Below are 27,899 nucleotides of genomic sequence, written 5' to 3' on the forward strand. Positions count from 1 at the left end.
CCCCTCTCATGATCTATGTTCGTATGAGATCCACTCAATTCGGTTCTTCTTGTCTCGTCCATGAAGTTGCTCCGTAGCCCATTATTCGTCAGAATGTCCGTGGTTCCTCAACAGCTGACGCGGACCTGTTATACAGGCGACTCGGTCCGCATACTCTCCTAGTTCAGTGTCACTCCATATTTTAGGTAGAGAGTGTAAGCGGTTTCTATCCCAGGGACCACTGAAAATGGGACTCAACCGGAATTTGACCCCGGTCTCATCGTATCAACGGGCGGCAGCTCTTAACCACTACGTCTACCAAAAATCGTATATATATAAAACTTTAGCATATCTCATCAAGAGGATTCAAAGTGCTTTACTTTATATAAAATATCATACATATATTTTCAGTGCTAGAAAAAATTACATTAACTTACCTTGATGCTGATCTAGATCTTGATTTTCTGTTATCAGAAACATGTCGTTTAACTTCCTGAACACAGGGCTGTTCCACCTCCATATCCTAAAATACCCCACAAGTTAAAATGCTGTAATTACTGCAAGTATTAATTTTATTCCAGTTTCTGACTGGACTCAATTAGTCTACCGAATAAGTTACATGAAATTAAATTCATAGTTAGATATCTAGAATCAAAACCATGACATGATTTTGTCCAAAACAGATTTTACTGTTTTATTCACCAGTGCAAAAAAATAATAAGCATAATACATTTGTAATAAATACTATTACTGTCAACATTTAAAAAAAAATTCATACAAAACTTCAATTTTTAAATTATTGATTTTTCTGCATGATTAGTTAATTTTAGCATGTTATTAGGTATAATAAATGTTTCTACAGTAAGAATAGGGTATGAATAACTAATGACAGTCAAGCTAAAAAAAACATTGATTTTTTAAAAAACCTACTGTTGTTATAAGTAACGTAGAAAGTCACCTAGTCTGTGTCTCACAACATGTTCCACAACAGTATGCTCTAATAGTAGAAGATATTTGCTTTAACTGCCAGTTCAAATTTTCCACTTTTTGTTTTAACATTTTCTTTTAATTGAGCACCAAAAGATTAAATCACTGGCAAAATCAGATGTGCACGAAGGGACATGCCCTGACTCTTGTGGGGAGAATACTAACAAACTCTTCCAGGCCTGTTCAGCACAAATGAGGCACACCTGCAAGGCTTGGTCTGCCTGGAAGGATGAGCTTAAAAAAAAAAAAAGAGAAAACCTGACACAGGAAGAGGCAGGGAACAGGAGGAGGACTGTTCCACCTCAGAGACTGCTGACAGCAAAGACAGGCCAGCTGAGAGGGTGAAAGTGAAACTGCTCCCTCACAAAGCAGCACACACCCAAGAGGAGGACCTGGAGGTAGCCCCCATTGAAAGATAACAAATCTGCTGACAGACTAAGCCCAAAGGACTGAATTCAGAAAGACTGCCTGATATCCAGGTCACTTTTGCCTTTGTTTTCACAAAGATTCTCCTCACTCATAAGGGAAAGAGAGGGGAGAGGACCTTTCTTTTGTCTGTTTTATTCAGAGAACTTCTCATGTGCTACTAACTGGGGGAAGGACAAACAACTGGAAGTGGGGTCTGGAGGGAGCCCCTGCCTCCCAGTCTGCAACAAGGAAACTCTGCTCTGAAATCTCTTATGAGGCCCAACGTGGGGCTTCCCCTTCCTGCAGACTTTAAGCAAAGTCTATAGGAGAAAGTTATACTGGGTGGATTATGGGGATTGTAGAGAGTAGGAGGGAGTCTTATCCATATTTTAAGAACTTGAGGTTTAAATGCTTAACACTTTCTCCTCCCTCTCTACTCAAAAGCAGGCAGTATGACTCCATCCCGCTCTTACCCATGCCTCCCAATTTTCCACCATCCTCTCCATATTCCTTTTCTCAGACTTTTTCTACTACCAAGTCTCTAGTCAGAGATACCTATGAGGAGGGCAAGGTGTCATTTCCATGAATTGTGAGATGAAATGTTATCAAGCAACCACAGGCCTAGTGTCTCATTTTTCAAGGGTAAAAATATATATATATAATTATGTTCATCTAGTCTGGCCAACTGAATGAAGTCACCTGCTTTTCTCAGAGCTACAGGAGCAGCAAAGGTCCAAGTTATTGATGTCTGAAGCAAATAAATTGACCAGCAGAGTCCCCAACTCTTGGAAGACTGAATCATTCTGCAGCTCAGTTTTCTCTCCCCTGAACTCTCAGCCTGAAACCTCAGTTTTGCCAGAACATATGAAGCTGAAACTAGCTAACTCAAAATGTGTTCCACAACAGTTAGAGGGGGTGTATATCACCCTAAATCACAGAGGAAGCAGTTGTAAGGAGCCATGTATCTCATCGCTTTCCCAACTGCCTACAATCCCAGATAATGGATGCTCCTCTTGAATTCTCATGGGAACTATTTTTCTTCCCATTTGCACTGGATCAGGCAGGCAACTCTAGTAAACCACACAGTAAAAATTTTAGACAGAAGTTTTCCTCACTGATGTTTCTAGATTTGTTCCATCTTCTTCGGGATTGAAAAACTTCAGTGAGGAAGGTTCTCTCTGAAGAGAGACTGGGCACTGATCTTATCGACAGAAGAAATGCCTGGAAAAACCTACTGTAAAGGACGGTCCACTCAGCTGTAGGTGAGCAATAAATCATCAACTCCAGATGAATGGCTTGCCAAATAGTTGCGGCAGCGTGCTTGTGTAGTCTCTGAACCAACTGTTCAATTTGTCACTGTATTTTTATTATTTTACAAGACTGTAGCACCTAGGAGCCCCAGTTCTGGCATTGTACTAGGCATTGTAAAAACAATGAACAAAAAGACAGACCCTGCTCCAAAGAGTTTACAATTTAAGTCTGCAGGAAGAATGAGCCTTTCAAAGTGTGTGCAGAACCTGAACCTCAGGTGTGTTAAGTCCCACAAAAATGATAAGGAGCATTTGTCCCAGATGATCACAAAACTGTGTTGAAGAATCTGGATCATTTTCCAGGAGTTCTGAATCACTTCCTGTCTGCTACAAAACCTGAGGTGGTTGTCATCCAAAAGGGCTGAAATGTGTATACCCTCTTCTTTGAGGACGGTAAATATGGCCACTAAAATCTTGGGAAGAAACATGCTGACAAAAAGCTGACAAAAAATCCAAGGGTGTGGGAGAGGGAAGAAATACTGAAAATGGTGGTGATCTCAATCACAGGTACTAGAAACATGATTGACTAATGGAAACAAGCAAGTACGGGATTATTTGTATATCTACACAACATAAACAACTCCTTTGCTGGATGTCCTGAATGAAGAAAAAGGGTCACCATCCACAAGCATGCATCTTACTGCCAGAATTTACAGGACACAGGACCAGGATTGGGATGGATCCCCATCATTATTTTTGGGAACCAAGGCAAATCTTAAATATCAAACTGCCTCTTCAGAGGGTGGGGCAGGTGAAATCGCATATAGGGACAGTTGGTGATGAACCAAGTCCTAAAAAGCTGTCCATTTGCTTGGGCTGAAGGGAAGCAAATTAGGGACATGAAGTTTGGTCAGAGGGGATAAAAAAGTGGTAGTTACATTGCACAATGTCCAAAACACACTGGGATCCCAAGTGGATTTAGCCCAAACTGACAGAAGAAACCTTCTCAAGCTAGCCCTGATAGGGAAGCACAGTCATAATCAACACTCTGACTGCTCAGTGGCTCCTAAGAAGTAATCTCTCTCTGGCAGAAAAAAGGACTGCTTCCTAGCATTTGCCAGTACCCCTAAAGTTCTTAGCCTGAAGAAAGCAATCATTTTTGTCTTTGTGCACAGAAAGCTTGTTCACATTCAAGGCCTCAACAATTTACTTTTTGTGATTATAAAGGGAGCCTGAATGTGATAGATTCGGAAGATAGGCTATGTCCCAGGACTGTAACTGAATGTATACCCTGGCTACTGTGGTGGAACAGAAGAAAATCTTGTGATATCACAGGCTGCATCATAAATTGAGAAAACTTGGTACGGATTCCAGAGCCTCTTTTTTGTAATCGCATTGCTTTTTGGATCTCCATTTGGATGATTTACTGTCTTTAATAAAAGAAAGGGAAGCTCTGGAGGTGACTACACAGGCTATAAGTACACACAAGGCTGCTGCGAATGCACTCAATCTCCTTTCAGAGAACGTTCAAGTCTTATCCTTACGTTCTTCAGGGAAACTGCTCCCTCAAAAGTCTTTCACGGATAAAGTCTTAGAATCCCTTTCAGAGATGGCAAATTTTGACTTCTTGTTTTTACGAACTTTATATACTGTATACACTTGTTCATTAGCTCATTCATTTATAAGCCAACCCCCCAAGATGGTTAGGTAAAAATAGCAAAAACTGTATGACCCTTTCATAAGCCGACCCTATATTTCAGGGGTTGGCAAACTTTGGCTCCCAGTCCGTCAAGGTAAGCCGCTAGCGGGTCGGGACGTTTTGTTTACTTGGAGCGTCTGCAGGCACAGAGCCCCTCAGCTCCCGATGTCTGCAGTTTGCCGTTCCCAGCCAATGGGAACTGTGGGAAGTGGTGCCCTGACCAGCCGGGAGCCAAAGTTTGCTGACCCCTGCTATATTTCAAAAGCTGTCATCACAAGAAACACTCAAAAGTTTTGCTAGAATTATTTTAATGTAATCTAATGAAAAACCTGTTGTTATAATAACTGATCAAATACATATTCACCTTCAAAATTACAGTCACTATTAAAAATCAGTAAATGGATATTTAAAACAAGTAACTTAGAACAATATGAGACTTTAAAAAGTCTTAAAATCCTTCGAAGTCTGAATTAGTCTCTGATTCACCAAGCAGTTCATTAAACTCAGCTTCAGTCACAGCTGCGCCTGCATTGTCTTCGTCATAGATGTTGGCAGTGTCGTCTTCAGACTCAGATTCCTTCTCATTAGCAGCCTCTCTTGTGTCATCATCAAATATGACATCATCTTCTGACTCGTCGAGTGCATTGCTGATACAGCATTTCCTAAATGATTTTTCTACCATCTCTGAGGGAATGGACACCCACGCGTCCTTGATCCACTGGGCGACCAGATTGATTTCGGGCTTCATAAGATTCCCGCCTTTTGTCAACTTCGCCATGCCTGAGCACATCCATTCAGACCACATTTTGCGTAGCCTGTTTTTAAAGGGTTTGTTCAGGCAGACATCAAGTGGTTGTAGAACTGACGTTAAACCTCCTGGTATTATAGCCAAAGTAGTTTTCATATTTTTGGCCAAATTTTTCACCTCATCCGTCTTGTGTGTCCTGAACATGTCCCAGATGAGCATAGCAGGTTTCTTGCAAAGTGCTCCAGGTCTTTTATTCCAAACTTTTTCCAGCCATTCAATAGTCCCACTTTCATCCATCCATCCCTTTTTGTGTGCACGTACAATGATACCAGCAGGAAATTTCATGTTTTTAGGCAAGGTTTTTCTTTTAAAAACAACAACAGGAGGGAGCTTTGATCCATTTGCCAAACATGATAAAACCACCGTAAAATAGATTTTTTCATGGCCACTGGTTTTAATTAAAACTGTTTTTTCACCAACACTGGTTACCATTCTGTTGCTCGGGAGATCGAATGTCACTGGTGTTTCGTCCATATTTCCGATTTGTGACAGTTCAAATGCACATTCCTTTCGATATTTTATAATAAACCTTTGGAAAGATTTGATTTTATCTTCCAGATCTCTCGGCAGCTTTTGCGCTATCTTACTTCGCTGACAAAGACAGAGACCATGACGGTTCATGAAGCGAGTACACCAACCCGCTGATGCCACAAACATTGATGGGTTTACTGACTTGTATTTGTCGTCTTTCGACATGTGCAAAGCACGCAGACGAATTCCAGTTCTAGTGACAATGTACCCATTTTGTTGACATTCAACAATCCAATTATTGAGATCTTTCTCCAGCTCAGGAAATGAAGCACACCTTGTTGGACATTTTTTCTTGCTTCTTGGCATGTCTTCTAGTGTTGTTTTATTTTTTCGCCATTCTCTTACTTGCTTCTCATTGATACAGAATTCACGAGCAGCGGCGCAATTGTTGTTTGCTTCTGCATATTCAACAACTTTAAGTTTGAACGCTGCGTGATAAGCAGACCTTTTTCTTTTGATTTCACCGTTGTTCATTTTAAATACTAGTATGAAAATAGATGATTATTATTATAGTTATAGATTTTGTAGAACTTTATATAGGAATATCACCTGCTTTATCAAATTATTTTTATTCTTTGTCTATTTCAAAGGAGCCCTGTAGATTGCCATGTCTGTGGCGATAACAGGCTATTTCAATTTTATTAGAGATTCTAGCAATTCTGCACGTTATATTTTCATATTGGCTCGAGAATTATGAGGTCCATTGGTAGAAATGCATGAAGAGATCAAATTACACAGTAGCGGACTGATACCAGTGCTCCAGTACTATTATTCATTGTATTTTTCTGATTGGCTTGTAAGGCGTAGCATTTTGTGAAATACATGGGTCAAATGTCATGCAGATCTGCACCACTGCTCTTTTAGTATTCCTTTCAAGCCAATCTAGTCCACTAAACAAAGCCTTTGCAACTTTAAAAGGCTGCAGTATTGACATCACTAAATGGGTCGACAAACTTTGGCTCCCGGCCTGTCAGGGTAAGCCACTGGCGGGACATCTTGTTTACTTGGGAGCATCTGCAGACATGGAGCCCCTCAGCTCTCTGTGGCCACGGTTTGCCGTTCCCAGCCAAGGGGAGCTGCAGGAAGTGGCACAACTCCCATGGGCTGAGAACGGTGAACCATGGTCACAGGGAGCTGAGGGGCTCCATGCCTGCAGATGCTCCAGGTGAACAAAACGCAACGTATTATATATTTAGTTCAATGATTCCATAAAGTTTAGAATCATCAAATTTTTGGTGTAGACCCATTTATAAGCCGACCTCTGCTCTTTGATGCGTCACTTTTTTACCAAAAATATTCAGCTTATGAACAAGTATATACGGTAATTCTTCCACACTATTCAGCGTTCATAAGGCCTCAACTGGAGTACTATGTCCAGTTCTGGGCCCCACACTTCAGGAAGGATGTAGACCAATTGGGGAGACTCAGAGGAGGGCAACAATACTGATTAAATGTCTAGAAAACAAGACCTTTGAAGAAAGTGAAAACACTGGGTTTGTTTAGTCTGGAGAAGGAGGGGAGGGAAGAACCCTTGACAACAGTCCTCCCAGACAGAAAAGATTGTTACAAAGTGGAGGGCGATAAATTGTTCTCCTTATACACTGAGAACAGGAGAAAATTTAATGGGATTCAATTGCAGCAAGGGAGATTTAGGTTACAGATTAGGAAAAACTTCCAAACTCCAAGGGTAGTTAAGCATTAGAACAAAATTGCCTGGGAGGTTGTGGAATCACCACCATTGGAGGTTTCTAAGAACAGGTTAATCAGACACCTGTCAAGGATGGACTTGGTAATACTTAGTCCTGTCTCAGTGCAGGGGACTAGACTAGATGAACTACCTTCGTCTCTTCTAGTCCCACGTGTCTATGATTTCTAGGATTCAAAGATATCAAGGCCAGACAGGCTCATTGTACCCATTCAGTTTGGCTTCCTGCCTATCCCAGCGATTCCTGCTTCTGGCCCAAGAACTCCTGGCTCAGTTAGAGCGGGGCTTTGAGAGAGAGTCGTCCCATCTCCACCGACAGCCTCCCACTGAGGGAGAATCCATTGCGTACTGAGGGAAACTCTCCTAGTGGTTCATTCCCCTTCCAGATAAACACTGGCCCCTAAATCCCAGCTTCAATTTGTCTCTCTTCAGCTCCTAGCCAATGGAACTCACTCTGCCTTTGCCTTCCACATCAAGGAGCGCTCCGCTAGCAAGTGTGTAAATCAGAAGGGATCAGATTATGACGACTCACCTGAGAGGGGGCTCTCAGATCCAGAGTTTACCCTGGGGCCCTCGGCATCCCGGATCCAGAGCTCTGCCTCCCCTATCTCGATCCGATGGATTAAGTCTGGTTTGGAACCTGAAGAGCCTGTTTGGAGGGGAATGTTTTATTACTAAAGTTTGGGGGGCAGGGACTCATTTATATGTTGGTGCAGCCCAGCACAACAGGGCCCTGATCTCGGTCAAGTTTTTGCATGCACCTAGCATGACGGGACACTGCTGTCAGTCACTGTTTCAGAGGAAAGCGCAAGAGATCTCAAGCAGGATAATAAAGAAATAAACCTTCCTTAGACGAGATTTCTTCCCATCTCTCATCAGGCAACTACAGTTTGTACTCTGAACCAGCAACATCTACACCCTTTCTCACTTTGCAGTGGGGTCAGAGTTTAAAGCTTTGCTGGGGTAACTCTAGATGTTCCATAGAAATATCCCATTCTGCTAACACCTTGGCCTTTATGCTAACTTGTGGCACCACGTTCCATAGGATAAGTGTGTGACATGAATTTCCTTTAACCCACAGAAACACCAGTGAACACCCATTAGTCTCAGATTAAGAGACCGGGTGAATAGAAAATCCATAACCACCATCTTTCTGGTCATTATTTCACTTACCCAACTATCTCCTGAAACATTTATCACAGGGAAGACTTTGGAAGAAGGGAACATTGCTCCTTTGCCATCTTATAGCTGTTGAAACGTTTTGGGCATGTTATTAAGGCACATTGGCCACAACGTGTCATGGCAGATGTCACCAGGTGGCGCCGGTACACAGACATTCCAGTTCATTTGCACTGTTCAACTGTACAGTTGTTAAATTTACTATGTTCAGTCTTTGCAGGGAGGTGGGGAGCTATTGCAGCAGCATTTTTTCCCTGCCTTATTTGTCTAACTAGAGTCATTTCCTGAGGCAGAGTTGCTGCCCTCAACGTCTGGCTGGGATTCCTGGAAGAGACTGTTGCTCCCAGACTGTTTGCTAACACCACTGATGCGCCATGACTGAGGTAGGAAACACAAAGAAACAAGTTACACTAAGGGCTGGTCTACACTGGCAATTTAAAGAACTGCATCGTTCTCGCTCAAGGGTGTGAAAAAACACCCCACTGAGCGCAGCAAGTTTCAGCGCTGTAAACCACCAATGTAAACAGTGCCCCAGCACTGGTAGCTATGCCTAGTGGAGAGGGATTTTTCAGACTGTTTTTTTAGAGCTGCCACGCTTTAGCGTTGCCACTGTAGACTAGCCCTAAGATTAGCCCCAGGCTCTGTAGCCCTGAGCTCGCCTCCAACAGGGAGGTGACCTGAAAGGAGCTGGCATTTGCCACCACTCACTAATAGGGTGCCACATGGCAGCCAAAGCCTGGAGGGAACCCAAATGTTTTATACATGTGAATAAATGAAGGGAAATCAGTCCTGACCCAGGGAAAGAAGGGTCCAGTAATTCCTCAGCATCTGGTCCCGGTACAGCTGCTTCTCTGGCTGGGTCAGGAGCTCCCACTCCTCCCGGGTGAAATACAGAGCGACGTCCTCAAACGCCACCTGGAGCTGCTGGCACAAGCGTTACACACTCAGCACCTTCCGCTCCAGCCCCCAGCCCGGAGTCTCAACAGGGGACGCGGGTTCCAGGGGAGCGACTCCCCCGCCCAGCACCTGTGACCCAGGGAGACTCTCCCCGCACAGCTCCCCCAGGGACCCGGGGAAGAGGATCGCGCCCATCTCCGCCCGGCCAACGTCCTCCCCTCCCTAGCCCCAGGGACGCTCCCGGGTTTGCGGGTGGAGTCCTGGGGCCCCAGCGCCGCTNCAATTCAATGATTCCATAGAGTTTAAAATCATCCAATTTTGGTGTAGACTCCTGCTCTTTGATGCGTCACTTTTTTACCAAAAATATTCAGCTTATGAACAAGTATACACTGTAATTTAAGTCAGAATTTGCTCACTGATCACTTCGAAGAAGGAGCCAGACACTTTAAATCTACAATATCCTCCAACACCTCTGAGATAAGGGAACTATCCCTTACCTACCATTTTTCACTTTAAGTGGAATTTCTTGGAATTTTTGCATCTGCCTCTTATTTCAAATATAGTTAATCTCTAAAATGAGCTCATTCATATAGTTTACCTCCAGAATTAGAGTCAGACTGATATTGCTGCAAGGACTTTGAGGAGAGAGAGTATTCCTGCAGCTTTATGGGGATGGAGGGCGAGATGAAAAGAGGTAAACAGACTTACCTGCAAGATCCAAATCCAAGTTTTTCCCCAAACAGAAGCAGGAAAAAAGTAAGCATTGCTTCTGCTACACAGAAGCAGAATATTTGTGGTGCAGCGTCTACTGAAGCACTTTGGCACCTAAACTTCTATCAAGTGAGCTGCCTCCATGAATGTCTGTGGGCATGGTTACCTTCAGTAGTCTGACAGATTACCTGCTAGTGCTTTTAAACCACTAGGAGCCTAAAATTGTATTGGATGACAAGAGTGCTCACCTGCTGATGTGTTTTCTGTATGTGTGGTTCACTTTGTACTGGGAAAGGAGATTGGAAAGTTTGCTGCACTGCTGGTGTTTGCGGTATCACAGGCTGAGCCATAGGAGGAAACTGTGGGGTAGGTAGAAGTCCAAAACCTGGCATTTGTCCATTAGGAGGGAGCGGGACCTTTAGGGGGAAAAAAAGTTCATTTTCAGTCTTGGCTTGGCTTGCTTAATGGAAAGCTGCACATATTTTGCTCAGAGCAGCACTGCAAGTTTTATATGAAAAAAGCACATACATACATTAAATATGTGTCTTCATACATGCATTTATATATCTCCCTAGTTGTGTGGCCCCTTTCAAAACTCAAATGAAAAATTTAGCATGCAATATGTTATTAGAATATGTAAAATACATTAACATGCACTCACAATGCAACTTAGTTCTAAACATTTTCTATTCTAGGGGACTGACAAGGCTCTGATGCTGCAACACATTAAATTTTCTATATGTAAGGACTGCAATTGAAGTCAATGGAACCACACATGAAATTATGTGTATAAGTTGTTTACCAAAGCTAATGGTGTATACAAATGTTATTTCTTCATATTTAACAGATTTCCTTCCAGTTCCATGCATCAAAAATATTAAAATGATTCCACATGAAGAGTAGACATTCTAAACACGTATTAATAAAATTAACAAATTCCAAAAGAAATGAATCTCAAAGGTAAATCAAAGCTACCTGATGGTGCATTGGATCTTGCTGCATTCCCATCAGCCGCGATTGAAATGGGTCTATATTTGGGAGCTGTGGATATACTGGCTGCTGCATACCTTCTCCTGGAAATCCACTAAAAAACAGATAATTACTCTGCAGCAGCAAGGCAATGTTAATATGTAAACATTCTATATTTACATTTAAAAATCTCACTGCTGCTTTAAATTTAGATAAAAATTTAGCTGAATACTCCATAGAAACCAATCATCCAATTATAGGTAGAGCTGGAAGTGATTTCTTTAGTTAAGGCTACCTAAAACTTTTCATTACAAGACCCTATTTTCAATAATAACTTTGCCAAAAATTAATCATCCAAGCTGAGATTTTTCATGCCAGGTGTCTGTCTCAGGCTACATCCATGTTTCCGCAAAAAAAGGTTCAGCTGTTTGAGAATAAGGTTAGAGAAAAAAAGTCTTACAAATGTTTTGTTGAGAAACTCTAGTACCCTCACACTTTGGAGCAAGACTTGAAGTTTGGCCAAGAGAGGTTGGGGAGAGAAGGGGGATATATGTCACACTGGGATCAAAGAAGTGCCTTTTGACGCCTTATTCAGTGCACAAAACAGACAGTGCTCAGGAAATTAACCAGATATGCATAGGGAATAAGGGTGTTATAAAACTCGTCTCTTTTGTTGCAGACATTGGAAGGTGTGTAATGAATGGAAGTGTGAAAAACTGAACTCTAGCCATGACTCTGCCACAGATTTCCTTTGTGATGCAGGACAAGTCACTTAAACCAAACTTTTCAGTGTGAGTTCTCATTTTCTGTTTGCCCAACCTGAGACAGCTGGATCCTGATTTCCAGAAATGCTACATATTTAAATGCAAATGGAATCAATGGGAGCTGTGTTTTAAACATGTAACATGCTATAAATACATTAAATGCGCTGAAAAAAAATCAGGCCCAACATGGCCTCAAATGGTACACCCAGTATTAGTGGATACCTTCAATAATTTTGGTCTTAATCTTTTTGTGCCTTAGGTCCCACCTGTAAAACAGGAACACTACCACCAATTTACTTCACAAGAGTGCTGTGAAGAGAAGTTCATTAATATTTGTGAAACATTCAGATGCTATGGAGACAAGCACCATAAAAAGAGCTTATGAGGAAATTAACATTCTGCATTAAGTGCGGAGCTTGGGTTGTGTGTGACAAATAAGACATGAGGCCACATGTTCAATATTTTTGTTTAGATGCTTAGTAACTACCCATTCACTGAGTACCATCCAGCCTGTGCACTGAATGAGGCAGGCCATTACAGGCAAAAGTATGTAATCACGTAATTAAATACTACCACAATGTGTATGCACAAAGGGGCTGAATTGAAGTTGCACACAAATTAAGGATGCACTTCACTCTGAGTGCTTAAGATTGCGAACTCAATTTTCTTTTAACAAGTCTGTGTTTCTTCCACAGCCAGAAAAGCAGTCAAGTTCATTTTATTAATAAAAAAATGCCTTGAAATATCCATCTATTAAAAAAAAAAAAATACAAAACTGAAATCTTGCACCTATAACTAGATGAGCTGTTAGATAACCTACAGAACAGATTTTTCACCCAATTCTGTGACATGTCAAACTCTTACATGGTACTGTTTAAATAAAAATAATGTAGTCAAACAATTATCAATATCTAAACTTGCAGACTCTATTTCTATATTGTCATAACCTAGAATTTTAATTGAAGCTTTCTTGTATTCATATGAATCTTATTAGTTTTATTTTATGAAATCACAAAACTTACAATGGTGGTTGAGAAATGGAAGGAGACGGAGCTGAATCCTCTTTCTTTGAGTCTTCTACTGCTTCTGGCTCATCATCATAGTCAAATCGATCTAGCAGCTTCTGAAAGAAGTTACATTGAGCCAACTCCACTTTCCTCAATAGTTTATACCTAAATTTTTCTATTACATTAAGGATATAAATGTCTTACTATAAAATTTTAGCAACTCCAGAAACAAAAAGGCAAAAGATATTTTACTCAAGGAGCAAAGAAAAAGACAGTTACCTTTTTTCATAACTTGTGCTCTTCGAGATGTGTTGCTCATGTCCATTCCATTGTAAGGTGTGTGCTCACCATGTGCACCGGTGCCAGAAGTCTTTCCTCAGTGATATCTGTAGGGACTGGCTCTGGTGCCCTCTGGAGTGGCGCGCACGTCACGTATAAGGGGCACTGCCATCACCCACTACCCTCAGTTCCTTCTTGCCAGAAACTCTGACAGTGGGGAAGAAGGGGGCGGGGGGTCATGGAATGGACATGAGCAACACATCTCGAAGAACACCAGTTAAGATAACTGTCTTCTCAAGTGCTTGCTCGTGTCCATTCCACTGTAGGCAACTCCCAAGCAGTACCACCAGAGGAGAAACACAGCTCTGCCAGATCCAGAGTCACCTCTTGCTTGCTGGGTGATGGCGTAGTGCATCATGAACGTGTGTACCAAAGACCATGTCGCAGCCCTGCAGATGTCCTGGAACATGCGCCAGGAAGGCTGCCGAGGACACTTGAGCTTTGGTCGAGTGGGCCTTCACTATAGGCGGTGGCTCGGCCTAAGCCAGCTCATAACAGGTCCAGATGCAAGTGGTGATCCAATTCGAGATCCTCTGAGAGGACACTGGGAGACCCTTCATCCTGTCCACTGTGGCGATAAAGAGCTGGGTTGATCTATGGAAGGGTTTGGTGTGCTCCAGGTAGAATGTTAGAGTGTGTTGGGCATCCAAAGCATGTAGCCGCCTCTCCTCATTGGTTGAGTGTGGCTTCGGACAGAACACTGGGAGGAAGATATCCTGGTTGACATGATAAGGGGACACCACCTTAGGAAGGAGAACAGGATGAAGTCACAGCTCCGACACCCAGCGGAAGAACCGCTTCTACTTTGCCAGGTAAGTCGCTCTGGGGACGGCTTCCTGCTTTCCAGGAGAAGCTGCTGTACCTGACTAGAGCAGGCCTGTTCCTCTGGGGTCAGCCACGCAGCAGCCAAGCTGTGAGGTGAAGAGAGGGAAGGTTCGGGTGCAGAAGCCAACCGGTGTCCTGCAAGAGTGGGTCCGGGCAGCTTGGCAGTGGCCATAGAGCAGCCACAGCCAGATCTATGAGTGTGCTGAACCAGAGCTGGCGTGGCCACACCAGGGCGATCATAATGACTCATACCTCATCCTGATTTTCAATAGGACCCTGCTGATCAGCGGAATTGGCATGAATGCATACATCAGATCCCCTGCCCATGACAGGAGAAAGTCATCGGAAAGGGCACACCTGCCAAAGCCTTGGAGAGAGCAGAACTGATGACACTTCCTGTTCTGGCTGGTGACAAACAGATCCATTCAGGGAGCCCACCACTTCTGGAAGAACACCCGGACAATCTCCAAGTGGAGCGACCATTTGTGGTGAGAGAAAAAGAACCTGCTGAGGAGATCTCTGCGTTCAAAACATGCTGGTGGAAGATGCGAAGCTTCCAGGTGGATCACGTGCTGGGTGCAGAAGTCCCACAGGTGGAGTGCTTCCTGACAGACAGCTGACGAGTACACTCCCCCTTGCCTGTTGACACAGAACATTGTGGCCACGTTGTCTGTCAACACCTGCACTACCCCACCAGACAACTGTAGCAGGAAGACACCACAGGCTAGGCGGATGGCTCTGAGCTCCCTGACATTTATATGTAACGCCAGCTCCTCTGGAGACCATGTCCCCTGGGTCTGCAGCATACCAAGATGTGCTCCCAACCAAGGTCGGAGACATCCAATATTAGGAAGACTGTGGGCCATGGACACTCAAACGGCACTCTTTCCAGCACTAATCCTGTGTCAGTCCAGCACTGCAGAAAGGTAAGCATCTTCAGCGGGATCGTGATGACAGTGTCCAGATGATCCCTGGATGGAGAATAGACAGTCGCTAGCCCCAACTGAAGGGGCTGCAGTCTGATCTTCACATGACGGACGACGCAAGTGCACGCTGCCATATGACCCAATAGTATGAGGCAGACCCAGTTCGTGATGAACAGATGTGCTGAGATGCTGTCAACGAGATCCGACATTTTCCTGAATCTCTCCTGTAGCAGAAATGCCCTGGCTCAGGCAGAGTTGAGTACCACTCTGATAAACTCTATCCTTTGGATTAATGTTGATTTTTGTTCATTTATCAACAGATCCAGGGCATGGCATGTGGATTGCAGCATGGTGACACTGCGCTGGACCTGGGTCCTGGAATGGCCCTTGATGAGCTCGTCGTGGAGATATGGGTAAATCTGATACCCTGATGTCTCTGGTAAGCCTGACATGCACTTGGTAAAACATCCTCAGGGCTGTTGCTAGGCTGAAAGTTAGCACTGCAAACAGGTAGTGGGCAGTCCCAACTGTGAAGTGCAGGAAAAGTCTGTGTCTATGGAATATCGATAATGGAAGTAAGCATCTTTCAAATCGAGGGCAGCATACCAGTCTCCTGGATCCAGGGAAGGGATGGAGGAGGCCAGGGGGCCCATGCGAAACTTCAACTTCTTCAGATATTCGTTGATGTTTTGCAGGTCCAGGATGGTTCTTTGACCGCCCTTGGACTTTGGGATTTAAAAAAAAATAATGGGAGTAAAGCCCCTTGCCCCTGAAATTTAAGGGAACTTCCTCCACAGCTTCCACCTGCAGAAGGCCTGCACCTCCCAAGCGAGCAGACTCTCATAAGAAGGGTCCCTGAAGAGGGACTGGGAGAAGGGGACAGATGGACAGAAATAAATTGAAGGGTATACCCCTAAGCCACAGTGCTGAGAACCCATCGGTCCGACACTGCAGAGGCCCAAGCAGGGAGGAAAAGGAGACAGGCAGTTGGAGAAAAGCCGGGAAGCAGGATCCAGGACACAGGCTGGAAGGTCGCCACTGAGCGCACCCTCAAAATGCCCGCTTATCACTCTGCTGGTTGTGGGTGGAGCTCTAACGAGAGGAGGATGTTGGCTGATGGCCTTGCCAGTGCTTATAACCCTTGCCGTCTTGTGGAAGGGCTCCAACCAAGGCTGACTCCCCAACCTCTGGGACTGTTCCAGCTTAAACTGCTTCCTTGCCAGCCCCGGGGTGTACAGGCCCAGGGTCCGCAGGGTTACCCTCGAGTCTTTTATATAATGCAATTTGGTATCTGTTTGGAGAACAGTGCCGGGCCATCAAATGGAAGGTCCTGGATCGACTGCTGAACCTCCGTCAAAAGGCCCGAAGATTGTAACCAGGATACTCACCTCATGGAGATAGCTGAGGCCATGGTTCAGGCCGCAGAGTCTGCCACATCTGAGCCCGCTTGAAGGGTTGCCCTTGCCACCACTTTGCCCTCATTGAGGATTGCCGGGAATTCCTTCCTGGGCTCCTCAGGCAGCAAGTCTGAAAACTTGGCCATGGACTGCCAGATATTAAAGTCATAGCGGCCAAGCAAGGACTGATGGTTGGCCACTCATAGCTGGAGGTGAAAGATAAATACATTTTCCTTTCATAGCGATCGAGTCTCTTTGCCTCTTTATTTTTGGGCTCATTGACCACAGACACCACCAGTTAGCTTGGGGCAGGGTGAGCGTACAGATATTCATAACCCTTAGAGGGTACATAGTATTTATGTTCTCCTCACTTGGAAATGGGGGGGCTGTGATGAAGGCGTCTGCCACAGAGTCTTAGTAATTTTTGCCACTCCCTCGTGCACGGGAAATGCCACCCTGGCAGGGGCTGCCAAACTTAGCACATCGAAGAGGGAGTCTCAGGCCTCTGCCAACTCCTCCGCTTCAAGACCCATGTTTGAGGTGACCCTCTTTAAGAGATCTTGATGAGCCTTAGCATCACCCTGGGGGACTGGGTGAGAGGCTCCATAACCGTTTTGTCAGGCGAGGATGAAGGAGGCAGATACCGGTGGGTATTTCATCTTCCTCACCTCCTCCATGGGCACCTCTGTGGTGGCCAGGTGACCCTGAGGGGTCCGCTATAGGGTCATGTCTGTGTGTGGAGGAGGGTGAAGGAATACCATCACTAGTATACCATCACTGATGCTCTCAAGGCCAACCTATGCCCCTGTGAAGGCTGTGGAAACCCCCAGGGATTCCAGAGGTGCCAGGGGGCAGACCACTGGCACCAGGTGGTGCTGTGGAGAAAGCCAGTGCCCCCGATGGGTGGCCCTGACTTGCTGGCAGGGATTTCTCCTCGCTGTCAGAGCCTGAAGAGGAAGGTCCGTGTCTGGGGGGCCAGGACAGTGCCCAAGCCATCTGTCTACCCATCCCATTGTTGCTGACCTCAGAGCTCCACTAAGGATCTGCATGAGGATGATGACCCCTTGTGCCACGATCCCGGTGAATGGTGGTGGCATTCGGCAGATCAGTGACAGTAACTCGGTGATCTACACCAGCCTGACGCTTAGTGAGTGATCAGTTGAGCAGGAACAGGAGTGAGTAGGCTGTTGCGCTGGGGATTGCCAGCATGCCTGTGGCAAACCATACTGGCATTCCAGCAACAGGTAATAGACTCCTGAACAGGTGGCTCAAACTGCTGCAGCGGTGCCATACACTGGGAGAGCGATTAGGGCAGTCCTGGTACCGGGGTTGTGGGAATGGGTGCTCCACCTCTGTGGATCTGTGCAATTGCCTCCTCAAGCCCGAGGAGCGCTGCCCGGAGTCCGGGGACTGACATCCAGGACTCTCATGGGTGGGCTGACCCATGACCGGGATGTGGTGGCTCTGCACAGGTGAGCTCTGGCAGGACACTTCCTGTGGTGAGGAGTGGTGTCACACTGATGGGGACCGTTGGAGGGGTATCAAGACAGATTTTCCCCTGAAGCAGAGCACCTCCATGGCCAGCACCAGTAGGGACAATGTCCTTCGTGGCCTGAAAGGCCTCTGGTGTGGATGGCACTGCTAGGTGCCGAATGCCTCTGCCGCTTCCTGGGATGGTGGGCTGATCCTGTAGTGGGCTAGCCAGCTCAGCGGAAGCGGGGTCCTGACCTTCATCTGGAGGTGAAAAGCTGCCCCTCACAGGTCTTTGCTCCCCTCTGGCCCTCTCCTTCCCTTTACGGAACGCAAGAGAACATCCGCTCCCAGACTTTCTTTGTTTTCTAGCTGGTACCAGGGAGGGGAATCAATGCTGGTCTGCAATCGGTGCCGGTGGCACGCTCCGCACCGAGGCCACGATGCTAGGGGAGGAGTCTGATCTGGACGGCTCAAGCGCTGGTATAAGTGCTGACTCCATGAGGAGCGCTTGGAGGCGAATGTCCCACTCCTTTTTTGGTCCAAGGTTTAAAACATTTACAAATGCAACACTTGTCACTAATGTGGGTTTCCCCAAGCACTTCAAACAGCTACTGTTGTGGTCACTGACTGGCATAGGTTTTCTGCAACAGTCACAGAATTTGAAGTCCCGTCAGAAACTACAAGCTAACATTAAACTACAGTCAGGGAACTAAAAACGAACAACTTTTCAATAACTATATATGTCAAAGTTCACAATGAGCAGTTGAGAGGAGTAAGTTTGCTGAGGTAAGGAGATGTTCCAGCACCATCACTGGTGATAAGAAGCAACCAAGGGTGGGGGGAGCCAGCAGTGCCCCTTATACGCAAGCTACTCCAGACGGCACCAGAACACGTCCCCTACGAATACCACAGACAGAAAAAACTTCCGGCACTAGCAGATGTGGCGAGCACACACACCTACAATGGAACAGACATGAGCAAGCATTCGAAGAAGTAAAGTTTACTTAAAGAATAGATCTAACTGTTCAAAACTAGCTTTATTCAATTTTTGAAGGCAAGGTCTATCCTTAATACAGGAAAACAAGAAAACCAGTGATTTGAAAGTCAAGGGACCAGACCGAGTTCTGATTTTTTTGTTCTAGCAGTTGGACGTTTGGGGGCGGGTGCACCCCTTTCTGCACAAAACATCACTTGGAATATTTCAGAGCTCAAGGTGAAGTCCATATGGCCCCCAACAACCAGACCTTTTCAGAGAGTCCCTGGCTTTGGGGCAGGGCACAGGCACATCCCAAAACTGGGGATCTGCACTGACAACACTCAAAGATGAACTTCCTATTAGTTACGATGTTAAAATGATCCTTATGAATATGAATATCAACAAAGGATTTACCTTATCAAAAGAAGTTTTTTGCTCAGGTGGTGGGAAAGCAGCTTTTTGTTCTGGTGGTTGTGTTGTTGTAGTCTTCAACTGAGCAGTAATAGCCTGAACCTGAGCCATCACACTATTATCTATGACTGGAGACTGGGGTTTTGGAGGTTGCTGAAAAGTCTGAAGAATCTGCTGAAGCTTAACAGAATAGATATTAAATCAAAATGAGTTTTTCTATTTCAAAAAAATATGTCTGAACTATTGTTAACAGAATAAGTTACACAATATTTGTAAGACAGATACAGATATAAAGACGTACACTAGACAGGTGGTTAGTTTTAAAGAGGAGGTCAACATACTTGTGTGCAGGTATAGCACTCATTTGTTTACTCTTGATAGTTAGATGGGTACCAGCAATGGAATTGTTGGGCAGGAAGTCACTAGGAAGCAGAAGGAGATTCATAGAGATACTCCTGATACGTGTGGCCCTGCTCATCCTCCCCTGAGACAATCAATTACGTTCCTCCTAAAAATAGATTCTCCCTACAAGCCACATCAGAGCTCACTGGTTTAGTTTTTGCACTCTAGCCCCAGTAAAAGTTAGTAAAATGGCTGTTAGTGCAGAAGGTGAACAGTGCCCTACACGCAATTTATTAGTCACAGGGGTTGTCTGCTGTAGCTGAACAGATGAAAGCATATATACAGAGTCATGACAAATATGAGAGAACATTATGAACAGAGTGAATATTTCCGTAAGTCCAGGTTTGAAAGTTCTGTTTGCTCTAATTCAGAGGAGGATTTACAAATTGAGGAATTCAGGTCAAAAGCTAATTCAATGGATTAAGGCTGTCTCTACCCTTAAGAGAAATATGGTGTCATCAAGAAAAACTTAGATGCTTTGGAAAATCAGGTTAAGTCTAAAAATCTATCTGTGTTAAAAAGAATGAATGTTGGGAGCGAATTCAGAGAGCTTGTTTTGAACATAAAATCTAATCCAATGATCTAGGTAGAGAAAGTTTATATGACCCACAGGCCACCTTCTAGTACTTCAGAAGCAAATGGCAGATTGAGTGATCTTGCTCACTCTGCAAATGTTTGATGAAGGGTGCTAAGTAAAATATAGGAGAGAAAGGGTTTCTGGATAGTAAGTGCAATACACTGTTCATTACATTGATAATTTAACTATCTTGATAATTTAACAGTGAGGGTTATTGGAATGTGTCAGTGAATTTTCCACAAAAATACTGACATTACTGGATGTTTTACTCATAAAGACCACTGAACGTTCAAAATAAGTTACCTTAACTCTTGAATTCCATATTTTTAAGGGTTTTATTTGGGGGAGGGGAGGGGTACAGTATTATAGATTTTGTATCAAGGCTGTAGAAGCAACTGCTGTAACTAAGTTAGGTGATTTGTGAGAGAATTAAAATTACAATTGTAACTGAAATACAGATAGCTTACCTGTTGTCCTTGCGTTGTCTGAAATAACTGAGCTACAGCTGCAAAGGCATCAGAACTAGGCAACTGTGATACAGTAGGTACTGAATTAGCAGTGACTTGGGTGGGTTCGGATAGAACTTTTGCTGGAGAAGGTGGTGAACCTGCAAGAGAATTACATTGAAAACAAGTTCACTACAATTTAAGGTACTAACAGTCCACGTGTGTAATATAAAATATTTTACCTTCCAATGAAGAGATAATACTCATTACTTTGTAAACTTAGCTGTCCCCCTCAAAAGAATCGCTGATGTACATTAAATTCAGCCAAATCAGTGCATCTGTATTCCGGTTTATACCACTGTGAACTAGCCCTGACAACACGCTCTACGTTCCTTTAGATATCCCATTTATTATCTAGCACCTGCATGCTCTGTATTCAATGACAGAAAACCGCGAATATTGGATCTCATAGGAAGGAGTCCAATGCATGAAACTTTGATCCAATGTTCCATTTATAGTATTACAGTTTTATTTTTAAGAGGAGTTGAAGGTGAAAACTTACCTACTGAAATAGCACCTAACATTGCATATCAATACATTTGTAAAATAAGCTTCAACTGCAAAGTTTAAGTTTTTACTATTAAAAAATTCTTTCATTAAATGATTTATTCTAGGTTCCAATCCAATGGTTTATTTAAGGAGAAACAGCTGTCAGTGCCCCCAAAAACTGAAATCAGTGGCAGCACTCCAGATGAGGATGCACACCTCTTACAGAGGTAGCATACTGCGGACATGAACCACCACAGTATGTTGACCTAACCTTAGGTCAACTCAATTTGTAGTGTAGACAAGGCCTGGGTAAGTTTCCCAGACCTGAAGAAGAGCTCTGTGTAAGCTTGAAAGCTTCTCTATCTCACCAATGGAACGTGGTCCAATAAAAGATATTACCACTTTGTGTCTCTAATATTCTGGGACCAACACAGCTACAACAACACTGCATATCACAATGCCTGACTTATTTGTATGAACATGTGGATCTATTGACAGTTTAAATAACTGCTTTTCCTTTCTGTAAGTCAACACTGCAAACAACATTCTGAAAAATCTGTTTTCCCAGAAGTCAAATGCAAGATTAAATGTTTTGTAATGTTTCCAAGAGTGTGATTTTGCTCAAAAAAATTACATCTCAAGATTTGCTCACTGCATGTATTCAGTTACACTGCTTGCTTATGGGACAAAAGTAAGTTTACTACTTTTTACTCTTTGCTGGATAGGCTCTGCAGTGCTATGACTGAGCTGGATTCTATTCCATGTAATGCATTAACAGAATTGTTTACTGCAGGGCCAAATTATTTCCTCTATTACACTTATGAAATGCCTCTGAAATCAGTAAGATTGTACAGCTAAATCTGAGGGAAAGGAATTTGGTCTGCTAGTTACCAGTGGCAGTACAGGAAAAGAAAAAAAATACAGATCCCAGTCACATCTCAAAGTGAGTTTTGCAAGGCTGTCAGTGAGTTACTAGGCATAGCAAGAGATATCTCTGAGCTCTGTTTTTCTGTATGTTCAGGAAAAGTAACAATAGGTGATGTCTTCCTAAACATTATTGAAAAACATTTCACAGAAATCTTGTGAGCTGACACCATGCCTCACTTATACCAATTTAAACCATGTACAATACTGCACACCATTCAACGCCAACCCTTTATCAGAGGCATAGGAAGTACAAACTGGGTATTCAGGATGAGGATGGAGATGTGTGTTACAAATGATGGAAGGAGATAGTTCAGAGAAGGCAAAAGATTAGGAAGGGGAACCGGAGAGTGGAGAATAGGTGGGGTGTTGAGTGAATTATTTTATTGCATTTTATGGCTTGCACCAATGTGTTATGCAGTCTAAATAACCTTGCCTCAAGATTTTTGTGTTGCAACAAATACTAGTCACTAAAAATATGCTGTGTAGGCAACAATATTTTTATATACTTTAGGGCATGAAGTTTCTCCATTGTAAGATGTTCCATACTTTACTGAATCAGATGCTTAAAAAGGAACACAGAATTACACACTGGGAAATAATGAAAAGTCTCACAGATACAAGAAGAAAATTAAGAAGGAAGTCATTTTTAGTGGGAACATTACTGTCAACACCCAATAGGTCTATACATACTTAGTTGTATGGAAAGACCCAAAGCCATATTAGCTCAAATTTCAATAATTTCCAATAACATAATATATGTATAAATATACAGCAGCAACATTTATTCAAAATGTGTTGATTCTTCTATATAATTTTTGTGATAAAAGTGAATTTTGCAGTGTGCTAGTGAACTTGATTTACAAACATGAGGTACTTTTACCTTAGTGTACCAAATAGTAACAAGTCATTGGTTCCATAACTTTTAATTTACAAGGTGTACTGACATTCGTACCTTCATTATTTGTAGCGTTTTCTGCCATTGGGGCTGCACTACTAGTTCCTGCTGCCATATCCAGGAGAGGCTGAATGATCTCTATTTTAAACACTCCATTTTTCTGCCAAAGGTTCAGGACACGAACTATCTTACTCTGTTCAAATAAAATAAAGTATTAATATAGAACAAAATATTCCTAATGCATAGGCTCAAAATTTAGTTCTTGCACATAAAGAAATGGGTGACTGGATCAGTGGTCTTGTAGCATGCTCAACATTTAGACACAGTTTGATTCCCTGTTGCACAAGTTAGCAGGATCCACACTACTGGACCCCCCACCCCTTCTTTTTTGGGGGGCAGCGAGGGGTACACTAAGATAGCTTGTGCCACTCTCTAGCAAACTCCTCTGGCAAACCAAAAGAATAGCAGTGACAGAAAATTACGAGTTGCATCTAGTCATATGGCCATTTAGGTGAGTTTGATGCGGCCTTTGGAAGAATCCCAGAAGGGGAAAGGCAGTGAACGAGCCAATAAAAGGTGAGAAAAAGACAACAAAAACGCAGAAGTGAAGTGGGAAAGTCTGACAAAAGGGAGTGAAAAGAAAATGCTAGAACAGAGTTTTGAAGTCGGGGGTAGAGGGGCAGAGAAGTAAGACTATCTGCATTTCTTTCAGCTACAAACACAATTAACTGCAACAAGACCCTCACTAGAAGGATCCCTAAAAAGGAAATAGTTTTGGCATGGTCTCCAATTGGACAAAGGGATGAACACAAAGAACAGAAAATAAGTTAGAGAATTTATCATCATTAGGATCTCCACTGAAGTATTACCTCTAATATTACCACTACCCACACAAAGACGACTATAGCATTGCAGTCAAGGCAGAGAACCACCAAATTAGCTTTCACATAAGCAGGAACACACAATTAAGAATTCAGCCATTCAAAACATTCAAGAAGTTTTAGCTATACCTTGTCTTCAGATGGACAGAGATATAAATACTGGAATGTGGCAGTTATATTTTTAGAAAATCTTGGCCCAAAAACATCCTTGTCTGTTCCAAACTGGTGACGAGATTGACGAACAATAGAGTCAATAACATATAATCCAGGGACTTTATATTCTGGTTTGCACTGAAAAGATAGATTGTTCCCAGTTATTGCAGGGTAGCAAATAGAATACTAACAGCATAACCCCCGTAATGCCCCACTAGGTTTCAGAATCGCTACAAGCAACCTGCACCTTGTACTTAATATTTTTCTGCAGGTCCCAATAGAAAACTTGAATTCTAGTATTTACAGTTCTCTTTTAACTAGTATTATAGGGCTGTACACGGAGCTATGTCTAACACTACTAAATCTAATAGCAAAATATGTTAGTAATGTGTACCCTGATAAACAAAGTAGCTAAAATACTTATCTTTGAGAAAGACTGGCATGGCAATACAATTTAAACTTGAGTAAAAACACTTACATAAAGCGAATACTCAAAATATTATTAATCATGAACCATAACTATCCAGGCCTTCCTACTGATTGAAAGACAATCTACAGGAAAAAGAATGAACTGCAGCAAGCCTATTTAAACACATGATGCAGCAAAAGTTTTACTATTTAAATCAATTTTATACTAATTAATTTGGCGGGCAGGACAACATAAGGACTGAAATGAGTTAAGATGATAAATATGTAAAAGGAAATAGTGCATGAGATATTGATCTTAATAATGCAAAAAGCTAGTTCTGTTGTATGTAAGAAAAAAGGTTGGAATAACTTGGAGAAAGCAGGACCACAAACAGTAGATACTGTGAAATGAAAATTGTTTAAATGAGCAAATGTAGAAATCAAGAATGTGAAAAAAGAGATGACTTCCATGTATTATATAAGCACTGTGTCCTGTAATGTTTCTAAATGCAACTAAAATTAATCGGTGGCAGAGGTAGAGAGAAAGGAGATACTTTGGAACGTAGGGCAGAATAGAGAAAAGACGTTTGTGTGCCTCTATGTAGTAAAGATTCACTGTCTCCCTTGCTACCTTAAGAAGCAGGGTCTGGGACTTGAACACAATTCCTCTCTTACTTTCCAGTACAGATCACCACCACTAGGACATCAAGCTAGCTCTCTCTCGCTTTTCAGTCTCCTTCCACTAATTTAGAATTAATTAGATGCTTGAAAATAAAGTGTTTATCTTTCTGATGTTGCCTTTTTTTCATTTGGCATATATTGCTATTATTTCTTGTTTGTCTAATGGAACTTAAATTAACATGCCTATTGGTCTACTTTTGTGGACAGTGATGTATTTAACCTATTTTTCTAAGTTTCCAGGCACCAGGGTATGTAAGTTAAATTTTCTGGAAACATCAATCATAACAGTAGTAGTAAAAAGACAAAATCAACTTGAAAAATTAGAAGAATGTGTGTTTCAAGCACTATATCTATCCTTAAATCCCACTGACAATTTCTGTGGTTTTACAATCACACTTTTTTGATCTCCTGCTGCTGTATGAAAGACTCACATGAACGGAGGGAAATGACTGACTATATATAAATTGCTGTCAAATGCACAAAGAAAAAAAATGCTGAAAGAAGTTCTCTCTAAAAATAGAGGTTTTTTTCCTGATTTTTCAGTATAGTAAGCAGCCTTAGGTAATACTTGTAGTATTACTGCAGTAACTCCTCGCTTAACGTTGTAGTTATGTTCCTGAAAAAATGTGACTTTAAGCGAAACGATGTTAAGCGAATCCAATTTCCCCATAAGAATTAATGTAAAATGAGCGAGTTAGATTGGAGGGAATTTTTTTTTTCCCCACCAGACAAACGAATATTATTTATTATATATATATATATACACACACACACACACACACAGCGTGTGTGTATAAGTTTTAAACAAACAATTTAATACTGGTACACAGTGATTATGATTGTGAAGCTTGGTTGAGGTGGAGCAGTCAGCGGGTGGGATATTTCCCAGGGAATGCCTTACTGCTAAATGATGAACTAGCAATTGGCTGAGCTCTCAAGGGTTAACTCTCACACTCTACAAGGCAGCAGGAATGGAGGGAGGGGAGACAGCATCGCAGACACACTGTGTGTGAGATGCGGATTTCCCCTTTAAGTACGCTGACCTTACTCTTAAGTACACTGCCTTGTTAATTAGATCAGGTTGCTGAGACCACAGCTGCTTCCAGCAAGCTCCCTCCGTCCTGTCCTGAGCCCTGTCCTATGTCCCCCCTGTTCTATGGAAGTAAGCGGGGTGCAGGAGAAGGGGGGAGAGGGACACCCTAACAGCCCCCCTCTTCCTTCCCTCCCCACCGCACAGCAAGCAGGAGTCTTGGGCAGCTCCCAAGGCAGAGGGCAGGAGCAGCACATGGCGGTGGGGGGAGGGACAGCTGAACTCCCGGCAACTGCTGCACAGGAAAAACTTAGGAGAGCGGGGAGCTAAAAGGAGGGCTGCCGAGCCACCCTGGTTCCAAGCCACCACCAGCTAGCTGCAACGGGCTGCTCTTCCTGCAAGCAGTGGACAAAGCAGGCAGCTGCCAAATGACATAAGAAGGGAGCATTGCACAACTTTAAACGAGCATGTTCCCTAACTGATCAGCAACGTAACAACATTAACCAGGACGACTTTAAGTGAGGAGTTACTGTAATTAATAAAAAATAGAGATAGAGCTGTGGATGTTTAAGTGCCCGGTATCCCATTAAGTAAATATTAAAAATACTATAAAAGCACTTACCTTTTTGATAAACTTCTCTACTATCTGGACTACATGCTTGTAGAGCTGGAAAAGAGATGTGTGATCTGTTTAATCATTATCTGATTTACAGTGACGTATGATTTCAGAGGTATTTTAATTCTTTGTACATATTAACAATTAGGAAAACATTTAGTGTGTGATGCATTTCATCTCAAACATTCCTTAAAAAGTTTTCATGGAGAAAACTGACCATGCCATTGGAAGCATCTCACATCACACGTACATAACGTGAAGGCAGTACTATTGTGACAACTACTTTTTCCTTTGTTTTTAAATTTTTTTTCTTAAACTTGATGTAATGGGATGTAATTACATGCTACATTTTGATTTTATCACATACAAATCATAACAAGACTGTAAATTACAGCATCAGAAAATGTCATTTTCTTAAAAGCAAGTTGGCGTTACGGTTTTGCAGAGATACTGGCAGCATAACTCAAGATAAAGAACGTTCACTCACTTTCCTCCAAAAAAAAAACAAAAAAAAAACAAACCCCTCCAAAAGTCAAATAAAAGAAATCTTTACCAAGCTATACAATTTTAGAAATCATATAAAAGATATGCATTTTTTAGAAATCAAGTACAATCCAAAAATAATGCTACTGGTATGGTCTGAATTTCTATTTCTGTTTTTCTTTACCTTAATAGCTTTAATGGCAGCTTTAGTAATGAGAATCATCTTTGCTCGGGAGATAGGAGGTTTCATCTCCATGAGTGAGAAGAGCTAAATAGAGAAAATAAATATTAAAAAAAATTCTGAAGGAAGCAAGCAAGTCAGTCAACATAACAATCAATGCAAGTTCTTGTCAACTGTCATACAACCAAAATTGTGTTATAACAAGGCCTGAAATCAAGAGATTAGTCACTTCAACAATGCTATTACTGACTTGAAAGCCAATGCCTGAAGTTGTACAATCAATGTCAGGGTTTGTTTGTTTTTTGAGAGGGGGGTGGGGGGGAAGGGTTTTAAAGCCCCATCCATAGATTTAGCGGCTGTTGTCAGAAGATTTCATCTGTGTCTGACTTACCAGTTATGAAACTAAGTATACATTAATTCCCAAATTCT

The 27,899-nt window shown here is 42.7% G+C and overlaps 2 protein-coding genes across 3 annotated transcripts in view; both read right to left on the minus strand.

Moving 5' to 3' along the window:
* The window catches only part of SCAF4 (SR-related CTD associated factor 4), an 84,899-nt gene that overhangs the window by 31,996 nt on the left and 25,004 nt on the right, over positions 1-27,899 (minus strand). The window contains exons 2-11 of one of the 2 annotated variants that reach the window (XM_032798289.2): positions 27,474-27,557; positions 26,813-26,857; positions 24,048-24,209; positions 23,095-23,230; positions 20,688-20,827; positions 19,245-19,421; positions 12,910-13,010; positions 11,130-11,238; positions 10,403-10,570; positions 417-502 (exon numbers count right to left, since the gene is read on the minus strand). In XM_032798289.2, the coding sequence (XP_032654180.1) occupies positions 417-502; positions 10,403-10,570; positions 11,130-11,238; positions 12,910-13,010; positions 19,245-19,421; positions 20,688-20,827; positions 23,095-23,230; positions 24,048-24,209; positions 26,813-26,857; positions 27,474-27,557 (1,208 nt within the window). The remainder of the gene's footprint in view (positions 1-416; positions 503-10,402; positions 10,571-11,129; positions 11,239-12,909; positions 13,011-19,244; positions 19,422-20,687; positions 20,828-23,094; positions 23,231-24,047; positions 24,210-26,812; positions 26,858-27,473; positions 27,558-27,899) is intronic. The other variant, XM_032798290.2, reaches the window with a different exon arrangement.
* On the minus strand, positions 4,289-9,535 carry POGK (pogo transposable element derived with KRAB domain). Its single transcript, XM_075073425.1, has 3 exons — positions 9,341-9,535; positions 7,900-8,016; positions 4,289-6,144 (listed from the first exon to the last, which is right to left on the minus strand). Exons 1-3 carry the CDS (start codon positions 9,372-9,374, stop codon positions 4,772-4,774), a joined length of 1,524 nt encoding a protein of 507 aa, XP_074929526.1. The 5' UTR covers positions 9,375-9,535; the 3' UTR covers positions 4,289-4,771.

The sequence above is a fragment of the Chelonoidis abingdonii genome, chromosome 1 (assembly GCF_003597395.2).
Source record: "Chelonoidis abingdonii isolate Lonesome George chromosome 1, CheloAbing_2.0, whole genome shotgun sequence".
NCBI lineage: Eukaryota > Metazoa > Chordata > Testudines > Testudinidae > Chelonoidis > Chelonoidis abingdonii.